The sequence below is a fragment of the Papaver somniferum genome, chromosome 9 (assembly GCF_003573695.1).
Source record: "Papaver somniferum cultivar HN1 chromosome 9, ASM357369v1, whole genome shotgun sequence".
NCBI classification, from domain to species: domain Eukaryota; kingdom Viridiplantae; phylum Streptophyta; class Magnoliopsida; order Ranunculales; family Papaveraceae; genus Papaver; species Papaver somniferum.
The window spans coordinates 172485274-172499153 of record NC_039366.1 but is presented as its reverse complement, the minus strand read 5'-3'; the positions used below and the strand labels follow the sequence as shown (position 1 = coordinate 172499153).

Genomic DNA, 13880 nt, shown 5'->3' with positions numbered 1-13880 from the left:
TACGCTTAAAAATCTCTAAATAAAGTAAAAAATAGAACTGCTTATAATCATAGCACGTACCATGTTGCGGATGGCTGGTTTGGAGGCGGAGGCTAGAAACAGGAGGGAAAGGCATTTCTTAGTGGCTTAGGCCGCAAGTCTATGCAAACCTACCACAGCCATTATCGAGATTTAGTTTTAACTACCACAGCCATTATCGAGATTTAGTTTTAAATTGTGAATTGAGTTGGGTCTAAGTCTAGTAGAATATTATGTTACATTTGGTTGTTGTGGGCTGATGGGTTAATAGGAGCAAGTTTGGTTGGTTTTGCTGCTTTTGCAGAACATTTTCTTGAACGATATATAAGCAGTTTTTGATTTGCTTATATAGTAATATTACTCTGGGAAGCATTAGTACTCTATTGTACAGCTAATTTTACTGCTAGGAATATATAAGCCTAAACCCCGATTTACAAGAGAGCTAGTGTTAGGTGCGAGTGTATGTATTGGGGAAAGATAATGTTATGCCCAAAGAATGGGACCATCTTACAGATGCTGAATATTTGCTGCAATGAACAAGTCTGCAAGAGGAGAAATAAGAAAAGAAAGGGAACTAAAATAACCAAAAATATGATCCCGTATCAAAAAATGGTGATGCCTAACTAATGGTACAATATTCCCCAAACAACGCAGCGCCACCGTTCCCATTTTCATTTTCTCGACTGGCAAGTCGTTGCTCATTTGCCGTTCTGCTCTCGAATATCAAACATGATTCTTCTCAACATGATTCTTCTCATGGGCTGTCCTGCTTTCAGATCAGACACGCTTCTTCCCCAGGGTTCTGCTCTCAGAGATCAAACATGCTTCTTCTCCAGGGTAGCTGCAGCTTGTTGCTGCCGTTTCTTCCAGGATGGAATCCGTCCCGGGAAAACCCATCTCAAGAATCTCTCCCAAGTGTAGCAACTCAAGAACATGAACAAAGCCCAAATGAGAAGTTTATCCCGCAGCCCCACAGGCATTGGGACCAATTTCAGTGAGTCATTCAAGTCCCTGAACATATCCGAAGTGATAACTACAAAAAATCCAACCGCAGCCGCTAACGCATACTTGAATGGCTTATTTTCTGATATGCTCTGGTTGAATGGGTGGCCCATGTAGTTCACAGCAAAGGTTGCTACCTGAATCATCATGTTCACCATGTAAGACACCGTATTTACCAAATTCGGGTGAAACTCGGAGTCTGGTTCAATGCATTCCAACGGCATGTATTTCTGAGCCTCGTTCACCGAAGAAATCAAGAAAATGATGTGCATTGCAAACTGGCCAAGAAGGGAGAGGAAGACATATGCACAGAAAATGTTTGGGTGGGGTCGGGCAGCTGAAAGGGTGGGGAGAGGGCGAGCATGGGAGATGAAGAGAAAGAAAGCAGCAGTGAACATTCCACTTATTGTTGCTTGAACATCACCGAGCTTGACACCATCCAAGTACATCACACTGAGCACATACGCCGTAGCAAGGCAATTAAGACCAAGAATCTTGAACATCTGCAGAGTGGTGACCAGAGTACTTCTTCCCTGTCGGATTATGTCTGTTGTGGGGGCCACTGATGCATGCTTTGCAGTGAAGGGTGATGCCATTGATGCATCACCAAGCTTAACAATTGGAGGGGCACGACCATCCCCTTCATCGTTCATCTCCTCCATCATCTTCTTTAGCTTCTCCCGTTGTCTATCAGCAGCTGTCAGATGCTGATTTCTTCCAGAGGTCTCTCTAGAATCCAATGAGGTACTGTTCTTTGCTGGACTGTCTATATTTGAACTTGGCTTCACTACTGAAGACGATGGTTCGGACCCGGCCTTTGGTTTCTTTGACTTACTCTTCGTCTCAGACTTGGATGATTCTCCCACTTTAGCTGGTGGAATGGCATTCAGGAGGGCAACGCCTACATGAGCCTGTAGGGAAATGTTTAGCTGTAAATTATCTAACCTACGCAATGCCAAAAGTAGAGATTTAAAAGAAGGATACCTGCTTTAATGCACCAACATCATTGGTACCATCTCCACACATTAAAGTCATCCTTCCCACTGTCTTAAAAGTAGTCAAGATCAGCTCTTTCTGCTCCGGAGCAACCCTAGCAAATACCTGAAGCCATATTTGTAGAATATGTTATCAAGATCAAACATTCTTTAGTACAAGTTTTAAATAACATACAACTTTGTACCTTCACATAAGGGATCACTAGGAGAGCAGCCGAAGTCTGTTGTAACATTTCAAAGCTATCTCCTCCAATGCAGAGATCATAAGATTCTGATAAAGCTTCAACTTCTTTCTTACTGCAGTCACTCATCATTGCTCATGTATGAGATTCTAGAAACTAGTATAAACCCGAGTTTTTTTTTTTAAACTACAGTGCCTGATGGCCTGATAGATTTAGAAAACCAAACCTGTATGGAAAGAAGTTTGTTTCATCAGGTGAAATCCATTCGAATCCCGATGAATTCCTTGCCGGACTCAAAATCAGTGATGGTTTGGAAATAATATGAACTTGGCTGGCAACATGGCAGGCTGTCAAAGCTTGATCACCAGTAATCATTACCTAATGTTTGACATAAACTGTATTAGAATCCAAGGAACAAAATAGACAACTTGCATGGAGCAACTTTTTTACCCCTATTGATAAAAAAATAAAATAATAATAATTTACGCCAATAATTCATAAGAGTAATGAGTCAGCCACCAGAGAGGCACTGTAAGAACCCCTTGAACTATGTCACAACATGATAAAACAATACAAAGCATAGAGCACACATCATCAGCTTACCAAGTCATGTGATGAAGCTTTTAATTCGGATAACACGGAAGCTGAGTCTGCTCTAATAGGGCAGTTAAAAACCTGAAACGTACAAACTAGTAAGGAACATTCACAGGAAGAAAAAACACTTGAAGATTCCAATGATTTCATAAGGCTGATTTTAATTTGCTTACCACAAACCCCGCAAAAGTAAGGCCATTCTCCACTGAATCTCTTTCCAAGTTTCTAGCTTCACTAACCTGTCATGTAATAAGAACTTAATATAAATGTATGTACCATGTCTTTGGGTCATAAACAACGGGAGAGAGAGGGAAGAGGTGAATATATTTAACGTAGTAAACAATACTTACTGACATATCCCCAAGAGGCTTGTATGCTAAGGCCAGGACTCGAGACCCTTGACGTGTGTACTTCTTGTATGTTTCAACATATGTCGATGGCAGATCAATCAGCCTATCTTGAATGGTTTCTGGAGCACCCTGAAAATGAAAGAAAAACAGTTGGTCTAAATATTCTTGCGAAAGTCACTCTCAACCCCCTAACTTCACAACTCAGAGTCTTTATACTTTTCCTAAGGAGATGATAACGGTACTTTGATATGCTGAAACAATATTTTATTTTTTAAAATAATACTGTATGCTGAAACACATCAAGTAACAGAGATAAAGATGTAAATTAAAAGGCAACTGTATAATCATAAAAATACAGCATCACATGAATTACACCTACAAAAGAACCCTGTCTAATAAGATAAAGATGATATCACGCTGTAATTTTAACATTCTGGAAAAAGTCATTCTCAATGAGGAAAAAATATATTCAAAAAGACAACAACTCTAGTCATCACAACTTTTCATGACTCAAGAGTCTCTATTCTTTTTCTGAAGAGACCACAATGGTATTTGATGATATGAAATTATATAATATCATAGAGACGTAAAATAATACAAATAAAGCTTCCCGTGAATCCCACCTTCTAAAAACCCTCTCGAATAAATGACTATTGAGCTATTGGCAGCTTATTTGGGCCTTACAAACTAGAATATCAAATCAAACAGAACATCTGCCACAATATGCACAAAGTTCAACAGCTTCTATCACCTTCATCTTATTTAGATTTCTTATTTAAAAGAATATTTTTTGAAAAGTTAGCATGTTAGCTCCTCAACTGATAAAAAAATAAAAACAGATGAAAGGAAGAAATACCAACCTTCACAAAAGCAAAAAAATCATCTTGGATACGAGTCACAACTGCCATTCGTTTCAAGTGAGATGCAAAGTGATGTCTCTGAACAATCTGCACCGAACGGTTACCACCTCCCCTGAAACCAAGTGAAAAATAAGATAAAAAGAAAATTGTGGAAAAGATAGGAAAAATGAGAACTGCCAACAATGATGTCAGGAGCATGGCGCTTGTAGTGGTTGAGGATCAGACGATATCAAACTCGGGTTTTTACACAGTGAGAACATCATTTTGCTATAATTTCTCTGATACTCATCACCATACTAAAGGTCATTAAGGGTGAGAGGAACAAATGAACAAAGAGCAATTGTTCAATGCCAAAAAAAATAATAAACATCTTTCCTAATCCTTAAGGCAGTCAACCACATAAAACCTATTTAGGTTATGATAATTATTAATCAAAGATCTGAGCTATCAAATATAGTATCTAAGAGTGACAACTGACGATAGGAAGTACTGTCTAATGGACAAAGTACATGGATCAAATAACTAAACCAGTTAATGAAAGATGCTAATCATTAATGACAATAAAAATTGCAGCTTACTTTTTGGACACAGCCTTTTCATCTGATGTGTAAGTCCAGTCTATTCCTTTAAGCGCTGCTTTTTCAAGAGGGTCACCAACCTGAACCCATAGTTGTTGTTTTTATGAGAAGCAATTCAACTTTGATAATTAATATCAATCTAATACACCATGAATTCAACACTTCAACCAAATAGACAAACTCTTGAGTTAAAAATGTACATAATAACATATTCTTAAGATAAGAAATTGAAAAGCTGGGGAGCAACTTGCAAGTGCCAAATACAAAATATGAAACATACCAGCTTGTTGTCCACAAACACCAAAGCATGACAGGCAGCAAGAATCTCCACTGTACGAAGAGGAACTTTGGTCATATCTGACACTAGATCCTCACTGTCGTCCAATCCAACAACGCCTTGAAACTCCTGAAAACGACAGCATCCAAAGTGAAGGATAAACATCATAAAATATGAACTTAAGGCCTAGATTTGCAATTGACATACCATATCATCTGATGTCAGGGTTCCAGTCTTGTCAAAACAACATATATCCACCTATCAAAGAAAGACGGCGTAAGTACATGAATTTCAGGTTATAACTGTAGTAATCAACTACAGCTTTTACTCAGGAAATGAGCAGATGGCTAGAATCAAATGCAATAAACTAATCACTACTGAGGTGGTGGTTCAGATTCCACGGTCTTCAGATGTGCACAATTTAATAACTGCCTCCCACACATCGGACCATCAGTAGCTAAACTGCAGTTGCTAGACAGGTAATTTTTATCCTAAAAGAGTTTCATATTTATTTATTAACATCATACATATGATATGATATGCAAATAATCATTGCTTAAAACCTAAGAATACTGACCTTCCCAGCAAACGGAATTCGGAATGGCTCTGTGCAGAATATACCATGACGTGCTAGTGCAATCAAAGATGTATTAACAGCTATAGAAAGCTCCATTGGAAGCTCAGGGGGGATCACTGAAGTAATAATCAATGTACAACTTAAGAAAAGCTTGTATCTGCTCCTTGTCGGATCTTCCAACCCCTATTGAAATGAGACTAGTGTTAAACGAGAGGGGGAAAGAGGAAACAAATTAAATATTATGCACGATCAAAAAGAAATGGCCATCGGGTAACGGGAGAACTAAACCATATCAATTCATAGAAAGTTCCTATTGTCATTAAATTATAAATTCTCTATTACCTTTTTGAGCACGTAACCAGCAGCAATGAGGGCAAACACAACTAAAAACAGGATAAATAACCCACTTTCCCAGCTGTTTGCAGTAACCTGTATTACAAGAAAAGAATTCAAAACGACCCAGTGCTTAGAGACATAAACCATCAATTAACCCCAAAAAAGATGCCTTGAGTTAAATAAGATACCCTCTCTGTGGAAAATAGAATTGTTCTCATCAGTTTCCCTTGATTTGTCTCAAATCCAGTTCGTAGCACAACAGCCAAGCAGCCTCCATCAGGGGTTTTCAGATGAAAAGACTGAAAAAAATGGTAGGACATGTAAGCAGTTACACAGTCAGAGAGAGAGAGAGAGAGAGAGGATGAGAGTGAGTGTGCATGTGCGTGTGCGTGAGTGAGAAATTGCAATTACCTTGTCTGCATTATGCTGCAAAATCTTTGTCCCACCAAACAAGATATGGCTCTTATCTCGCTTAGACGACAACTTCTCATCAACTCCCCTACCCGTTACTGAAACCTGTAAAACAAGAGCTTTTAGACACAAAACAACAGCAAATAAATGATTTATTGCCACTGACGAAGGGGTTACAACATCTAAAGCTGTAGCAATACTTAGGCACTTGATTTATGTTCAACATTATTTTTACACCCACCAATAACTAAATCAGATAACTTAAGTATCTCCAGCAAATCCCAGCTCTAAACTCACTATAGATTAGGTCGTGAAAGAAAATAACTACATGAAAACAGGTTAATAGCAAGAAGGAGCCACCTTCCACTGAGGCGTAGACTCGCCAGTGAGAATGGCTTCATTCACAATAGCATTTCCAGCCAATATAAGCATGTCTGCTGGAACACATTTATCTTCGCCATTCTGACCAGATGAGCGCCCAACAGAGACAACATCTCCTGGTAAAAGATCGGTTCCAGAGAGCTTTATCCACCTATTTTCAGCAGATAATACTCAAGTCAAGAATCAGTTCTAAAAAACAAAACAAAAAAATCACCTAACAGCTAAAAAACAAGATGACTTACTTGCCACAACGATAAACCATCAAAGTCTGACTATCCACTCTTACAGTTCTAAGCTCGGTAAGGGTTTTCAGACGGGCTTTTGCCATTGTTGACTCGAACAGAAATAGCATGAACAAAGTGAACAAACTGTAGTACCAATAGTCATCCATACACCAGAGACCAACACAGAATACCTAAAAGGTAAATAGTTAAACACGGAAAATAATCAGATAAAGGAATGATGGTTGATTTCACACCTGAACCACAGTAAAGATTTTTAGATTTAGTATGAGTACCTGGAAGACAAAAAATGGCTCCATGCAGTGCTCTTTCATCAATTTCTGGAAGGTGGGTTGTGGGTATTCAAATCTGCGGGAACCAAAAACCCGCCATTTAGTACCAAATAATTCACATAATATCAAGATCAACTATTTCCATCTTAAGTGTTGCGAATTATATAACGAGCTATATGGCAAGTAGGTTTCAGTGAATAATTCTCTCAAATGCTAAACACTAGGAACTGATAAAAAGGTCTTAAGTGATATCAATACATCTCTACAGTCTTGAAGCTGCACCGGCACTACGTCTTAACTACCCAAAGCATCTCCGGAAACAGCAAAAGTTGGGGAATGATGAATTTCGAAAGATTTGGGTATCAAGTATCCGGCAACCCACATATCAGAACTAAAATATCCAGCAACTTAATCAATGGCAAGTGGAGGGAACCATTACAATGGCACAAGAAGAAAAGAAGAGAGGGGCACTTACACATTCCTACCCCACTTATCAGTGGCAATGGCAACTTTAGCATCTGTTCCGTGGCCTGTACATTTGAGATAGTATCCAATAGCTTCTTTTGAAGGATATCGAAGTTTGGAAAATGTATCTATATCTTTTGAGTAAATGAACCTCTGCTTTCTAAAATCAAAATAAATTTCTTCTCCATCTACCACAGCTGAAGATGATCCTACAAGCTGGATATTCCAAAATATGTATTTCCACAAATAAGAATTCTATAACTATAGAAGAAGGAAAAAACAGCGGACACATTACAATTTTGTCTTCAAAATCGTTCCTCTTAAAATCTCAAAGTGTGGCCCAACTAGGAGTCTAGGATTAACACAATGTATTATGTAGCCATTGGTTTTTGTACAATGAAAGAAAACTTGCAAAACTGAAACACAATTTAACTCATAGTACTAGGCTACTCAGTTCACTTAATTTCAAAGTCGGTAAAAAACTAATCGCTCAAATAGCACTCGAGTGTGTGTGAACAAGATGAGTGCAAATAAAAGTGTAATACATAATTGCAGAAAAAACACTCACCACTAATCTGTTGAAATATGCATATCTAAGAAACTAGGTTCAACAATTAGATACAAACACCAAAGTTTTACCTTCAACTCAAATACATATCAATTTAAAGTATTTGCGAATCAAAATTTCAAGGATTAAGTATGATAATGAAAAACATACTGGTTTACGGAAGTGAAGTGGCACAATTTCTTTTGAACCAGAGAACTTAGCAGGAATAATTTTACAAGAATCTGCTTGATGAATATCCTTCACCTACAAAATCAATCATTCACAGTCACTTATAGTAAAGAACTAGGGCATCACAATTACCTAAGAACAACAGCAGAAATATTAATCTCAATTAATTATATTACCTTGTTAAACTCAACAATGCATCTGAAATCCACAGACCAAGCTTCAAAAAGCAAAACAAGAATATGTAAAATTCCCAATCCACCAAGAACAATCAAACCATCAAAGAAATCTAAACTCGGAACCACAACAGCAGCCCAGACTGAATAGATGAATGCAAATGGAAAAACATCTAATCGCCATGGAAAACTTCTCTTCTTCAGTAAGTCTACCCCTTCTACTACTTTTCCATTCACAGTAAACCTCGGCATCTTAGAATTCAATCCAAACAATTAAGCAAAAATATCGATTGCGCTTCTTCAAGATCTGAGCATGGCGGGTGAGTTTGAAAACCCTAGAAAACCCACGAATCCCACCACGGAATTTGGTTCGAGTCTTGGTTACGAATCAGATCGCAATGAGAGAAGAAACAATGTCGCGCTTTTAAGTAGTAGTAGTATAATAACGGTGAGCGTACGCATCAGATCAAAAGAGAGTGGGACGTTGGATATGGGGACTTGAGTCGGTTAAAGTTACTATAACTTCCATGGTTGACGTATTTAATTACGTTAATACCACTAATGTAGAGAAGTTCGTTTACGCACTTACAGGATAGTTCAATGTTGGATGGATGAATAACCACGCCAAATTTCACGGTCCCGAGTCCCGACTTAGACAAAGGATAAATGAAAAACCTCGCTAAATGAATTAATGAATAAATAATTAAATTTTTAAAAATTTTATAAAAATATAAATAAATAATCACTAAATTTCGTATAAAAGGCAACTATAAATAAATCAAAATACTTTATCCAATCAACAATTACCGTAGAAGAAGTAATTTCTTCTCGTATTTTATCAAGTCATTTTTTATGGTGATTACTACTTGAAATGTCTCTTTTGATGATACATTTTGTATACCGCTACTATAATTTGGTTCAGGATGATTCTCACAATTTATTACTGGTTCGATGATTTCTTAGTCCGTAAGCGATTCCATAACCGCATTATTCTCGTAACGATGTTTCAAAAGATGTTCGACGTCCATAACATTTCGATAGCGTAAGCTAGAAATCATATCAGTTAATTCTTGAATATCTTATTCTAATCGATCAATTTTTGGCTCAAAAACATAGAAATTATAAACGTAAAAAACTAAAAATACTCTTTAAATAAATAAATACTCATTTACCGATAAATGAATATATTATTCATTTATTGATAAATAAATAATCCCGCCAAACGAATATTTTTTACGGTCCCAAAGACATTCATTTATCGAGGTTAGACTGTATAATGTGGGTATCCACTATCCAACACTACCGATCATCAGAGTGCTCGAATTTTTCACGATTTATGTGGGCTGATACCATTTAGCCGATCTAATGGTCAGGATCGCTAAATGGTATCAGCCCCTAGTAGGACGAAAAGATCTTAAGTGATCCTGACCGCTGGATCGGCTAAATGGTATCATCCCCTAGTAGTGTTGGTATCAGCTCATATAAATCATGGGATTTTTTGTGGCAAAATTGTTAGGTCTTTTAACTCTCATGTTATGCGGGTGTCATTGAGGTAGAGTGGTAACATTGTTGGATGACAATACTAGCGAGACCTGAGTCAAAACTCCTCGCTCGTCAACATCGGAGTTGGAAGTTTTTCATTCTTTTTTTGCCTAGTTACTTGAGTTTATAGATTGTGGACGTTTAAGTTGATATTACAACTAGTTTTTATGTGTAAGAATAAAACAATTTTTTGCAGATTGTTGACATTTTGATATCACGACTATTTTTATGCGTAAGAATAAACCAATCTAAGGCTTAAGTTTTAAACCTAATGTTAAATCCACCTTCAAAGCCAACTGCCTTTATTAGGGGGAAAAGTATTCCGTTTAAAGTCTCAGTTTATTATGGTTACTATGCTGATAATCTAATCTCCACCTTAAATATATGAGATATGGGTGGAATTTTATTGAATTTATACTCATTAGAGTGTTAAGAAATACTCTTTCGCGCCTGCAAGCTATAGAGATTTTGTCCCTTGTTCAAAGATCTTAGCTCATTTGAGCTCCACTTTAACAAAATTACATAATTACACAGCTATATAGAGCTTGAAGACAAGGTCAAAACATTGATATACAACTTGACAGTTGTAGTTACAGACACTGAGAATGAGAGACGTACACGTGTAGGGTAATATACAAAATATAACATAAATCTACCTAGAGGCACGACACTGCTACGTACCCCACTCGTACAACACCATTCTCCCCCGCGATGTGGCATTTTTTCATTGGTGCTGGAGCAAGCAGGGGTCCATTGGTGTTGGATGAGCCACTAATGCGATGACACGTCTCGGAGCAAAGTTTGGGGGCAAAAAAACGGGAGATATAAAGCATTTTCGCTAGAGGCACACAATGCAATCGTAGCAATAACCACTGTGAACTCTTGTTATGCCAGCAAATTGCGGGGATGCAAGAAAGACTTTCAGCTTGTCCTTTTAAAAATTGAAATCTTGGACTATGAAGAGATTCAGTAAAAATGTCAGTCACTTGACCAAGGTGGAAATATAAGTGACGGGTATAGGCTTCTCTTGCACCAACTCTTTTATGAAGTGGAAATCGATACACATATGCTTCATCCTGCTATGAAATACCGAATAAAAGTTAAGGACATAGATTTAAACATTATCACATTGCAGTTTGTAGCCCTCGGTTGTAGCTCTTGCCGCTAATTACGGTAGGAGTAGGAAAAAAGATGTACAAGTCTTTTAACAAATGACAGGCCCAAACTAGCTCAGCATTAGAAGAAGTAAGAGCCTTGTATTTTGCTTCTGTTGAAGACGTAGCAATTGTAGCTTGCTTCTTAGCAGGACAAAAGATTGGGTTAGAGCCTCAAACACTTTTTTATTTCCAATTTGTAATTGGAATACCAACTACAAATTATAATTGAAGTTGGAATGTTAAATTATAACAAAACACCATGAAATAAAAGTAACCAACCTTCAAATGATGCTTCTTCTACCCTTGGAACAAGGAAGATACAAAGATTTGAGGTTCTTTTCTAATAATCTTCAAATTTCTACCCAATTCTAAGATTGGAAATTAGAAAATAATAGATGCATCTCTTACAAGTTGAAATTTCTACCCAATTACAAATTGGAAATAACAAAGTGTTTGAGGCTCTTCTCTTAGGAAGGATTTAGGATTCTTACACCAGTTTTCTAAACAAAAAAAGCTTCCCCCACTTGTAGAACTAGGAGTAGTAAACATAAAGGATAGACTAGTAAATAAACCAAATAAGGGGGGTAAGATGGAGAACAAAAATAAAAAGGATAGGAATGGTATTTAATAAATACCACTATGCATCAGAAAGCCAGACAGACCTGCAACATTGTCGCCTTGAAAAGCTATTAGGCCTTTTTGAAAGTAGATACTGTGATCCACAGAGCTTTTAACAAATCTCAAGATTATCTTAGCAGCAGCAATATGAATAATGGTAGCGCAATTCATAAACTGATAGACTTCCAGCACAAAAAAACTAATTTTAGGTTTTGTCCAGGTAAGATTTCATAAATAACCTACAAGGATACAATTGACATGAACTTTGTAAGATTAGAAAGACGTGCACACTAAGTACGGGGGTACGGGGAAGACACCCCTCATCCCATCCCACCCTTCATACTGGTTGTAGTTGACCTGACAGCAGAATGCGAGACAACGTCTCGTATAATCTTTTTTGAATTTATCTGAAAACCTAATTCGAATTTTGATTAAAATTTAAACAGTGGGGGTTCCTCCCATAAGCCACAATTGATGCCTATTGGAGGTGTCTGTTGGAGATGAAGAGGCATCTCCAGTAGACGTTAATCCTCCTATAAGTAGTGAGGATGTTCTCCCTTTCAATCACATCAAAATTTTAAGTTTTCTGTATCCTCTAAGCATCATCGGAAACTTATTCTCGCTTGTTCTTGGTTGGATTAACGGGTACAAACCTTGTATATAATTACATTGTTCATTGTATCCCGCCCATTGCAGTCACCAATTTGATTGGGTGAGTCAAACAATTGTCTAAAAGAAATTTTTTAGATCCTTTAAGTCGAAAGTATAACATCTCTGATCGTGATTTGCATACTCTCTTTTGGTGCAATTTTCCAACATTACATGTGAAAATGAGAAGCTACCAAGTACACCACCAACTTTTTCGTTCGGTAACCTGTATGGACAGAATCTAATACAAGTGCAAGTAGACCAACTTAATGATCCTTGATAATATGTATACGGAGTTTATATCTCTATCTCTTCTTAATCAGAAAGTCTAGAAAATAGAGTCTGTGAACCTGATTGTTAAGAAGAGTACTTGGATGATCCCAAAAATTAATATCTAGGATCAATCTAGTTGTATCCAAATATTCAGATTTGAATTCTGCCAAGTAAGAAACTTGTTATCTATCTTTCGAGATACGAATTCTACAAGAGACGAGTCTCGTAATTGATCTTAATTGTATTGATGTATCTAATAAGATTGAATACGTACTACTTATGTAAATCTTATCACAAAGACATACAATATTATGCCGAAAAGGAAAAAGACAAGACATCAGAATTTTTGTTAACGAGGAAACCGCAATGACATGGAAAAAAAGAACCCAGGACCTCACACAGATTTGAATATCAAATTGTATTAATCCGCTACATACGCTAGCCTACTATCAAACTCTGGACTACAATTTAGTTGAGACCGAATCCACCCTCCAAGCGATTCAGTTACAGTTGCGCTTCTTAAGTCTGTTGAACTCGCAAGGATCTACGCAATTGATTCCCTTAGTTGACGTCCTTTACAGCCTAAGAGTTGCTTCAACCCAAGTGAAGACTTTTGATACCAATATGCCTCTAACAGATAAGCCTATTTGATTTCCCTTTAGATCAAATATCAAGGCTTGGAAATCTGTTTGCAATAAACAAAGCCATCAAACCTCACAAACCGGAACACTTACACTCAGTTAGCTGAGAAGCCTGGATTTTTAACCACATGTTAAGAACAATCTTGAACTAATCAATTAAGAGAAGTTTTCAGATATCTATCTCGAGGAATCACAAAGTCTGAGACGAAGAGAACTTTGTGATTTTTATCTATCTTGCCTAAAAGATATTACGAAAACCCCGATAACAGAAAAAGTAAGATCAGGATTCACGAACTATCAAGGTAAAGATAGTCAGACCTGGATTCACGAATCTCCAAGCAAAGTCTTTGAGTCGTAGACCTAATTATGTTTCTCAGAGGAAACCTAAGTCAATAGAGGACGACTCTAGCTATCAACTAGTACACAAAGTAGTGGGGATTGATTTTCCCAGTTGAAAGAGCATATCTGTTTATAGATGTTCATGACTAAGGTTGCTTAGAATTAAAGTTAAGATAACTTGAGGTTCAAGCAAACACTTCTGTTTAGCATTTA

At 37.2% G+C, this 13880-nt stretch overlaps 1 protein-coding gene across 1 annotated transcript; it reads right to left on the bottom strand.

The window, feature by feature from the left end:
• Positions 1-448: 448 nt before the first annotated feature.
• On the bottom strand, positions 449-8701 carry LOC113308515 (probable manganese-transporting ATPase PDR2). Its single transcript, XM_026556971.1, has 21 exons — positions 8453-8701; positions 8259-8351; positions 7551-7756; positions 7079-7151; positions 6804-6976; positions 6541-6712; positions 6181-6285; positions 5958-6068; positions 5776-5862; positions 5434-5616; positions 5064-5114; positions 4860-4985; positions 4580-4659; positions 4002-4113; positions 3142-3270; positions 2965-3030; positions 2801-2872; positions 2424-2575; positions 2201-2312; positions 2005-2121; positions 449-1931 (listed from the first exon to the last, which is right to left on the bottom strand). The coding sequence occupies exons 1-21, from the start codon at positions 8699-8701 to the stop codon at positions 834-836; spliced, it is 3567 nt and encodes a 1188-aa protein (XP_026412756.1). The 3' UTR covers positions 449-833.
• Between the last annotated feature and the right edge of the window lie 5179 nt (positions 8702-13880).

Bases quoted from the DNA above. Each gene is read 5' to 3' on its own strand.
- LOC113308515 (XM_026556971.1), bottom strand. From the start codon at position 8,701: ATGCCGAGGTTTACTGTGAATGGAAAAGTAGTAGAAGGGGTAGACTTA. The intron at 6,713-6,803 runs GTAAGTCATCTT...TGCTGAAAATAG, and splicing joins ATGGTTTATCGTTGTGGCAA to GTGGATAAAGCTCTCTGGAA. The intron at 6,286-6,540 runs GTGGCTCCTTCT...CTTGTTTTACAG, and splicing joins AGTCTACGCCTCAGTGGAAG to GTTTCAGTAACGGGTAGGGG.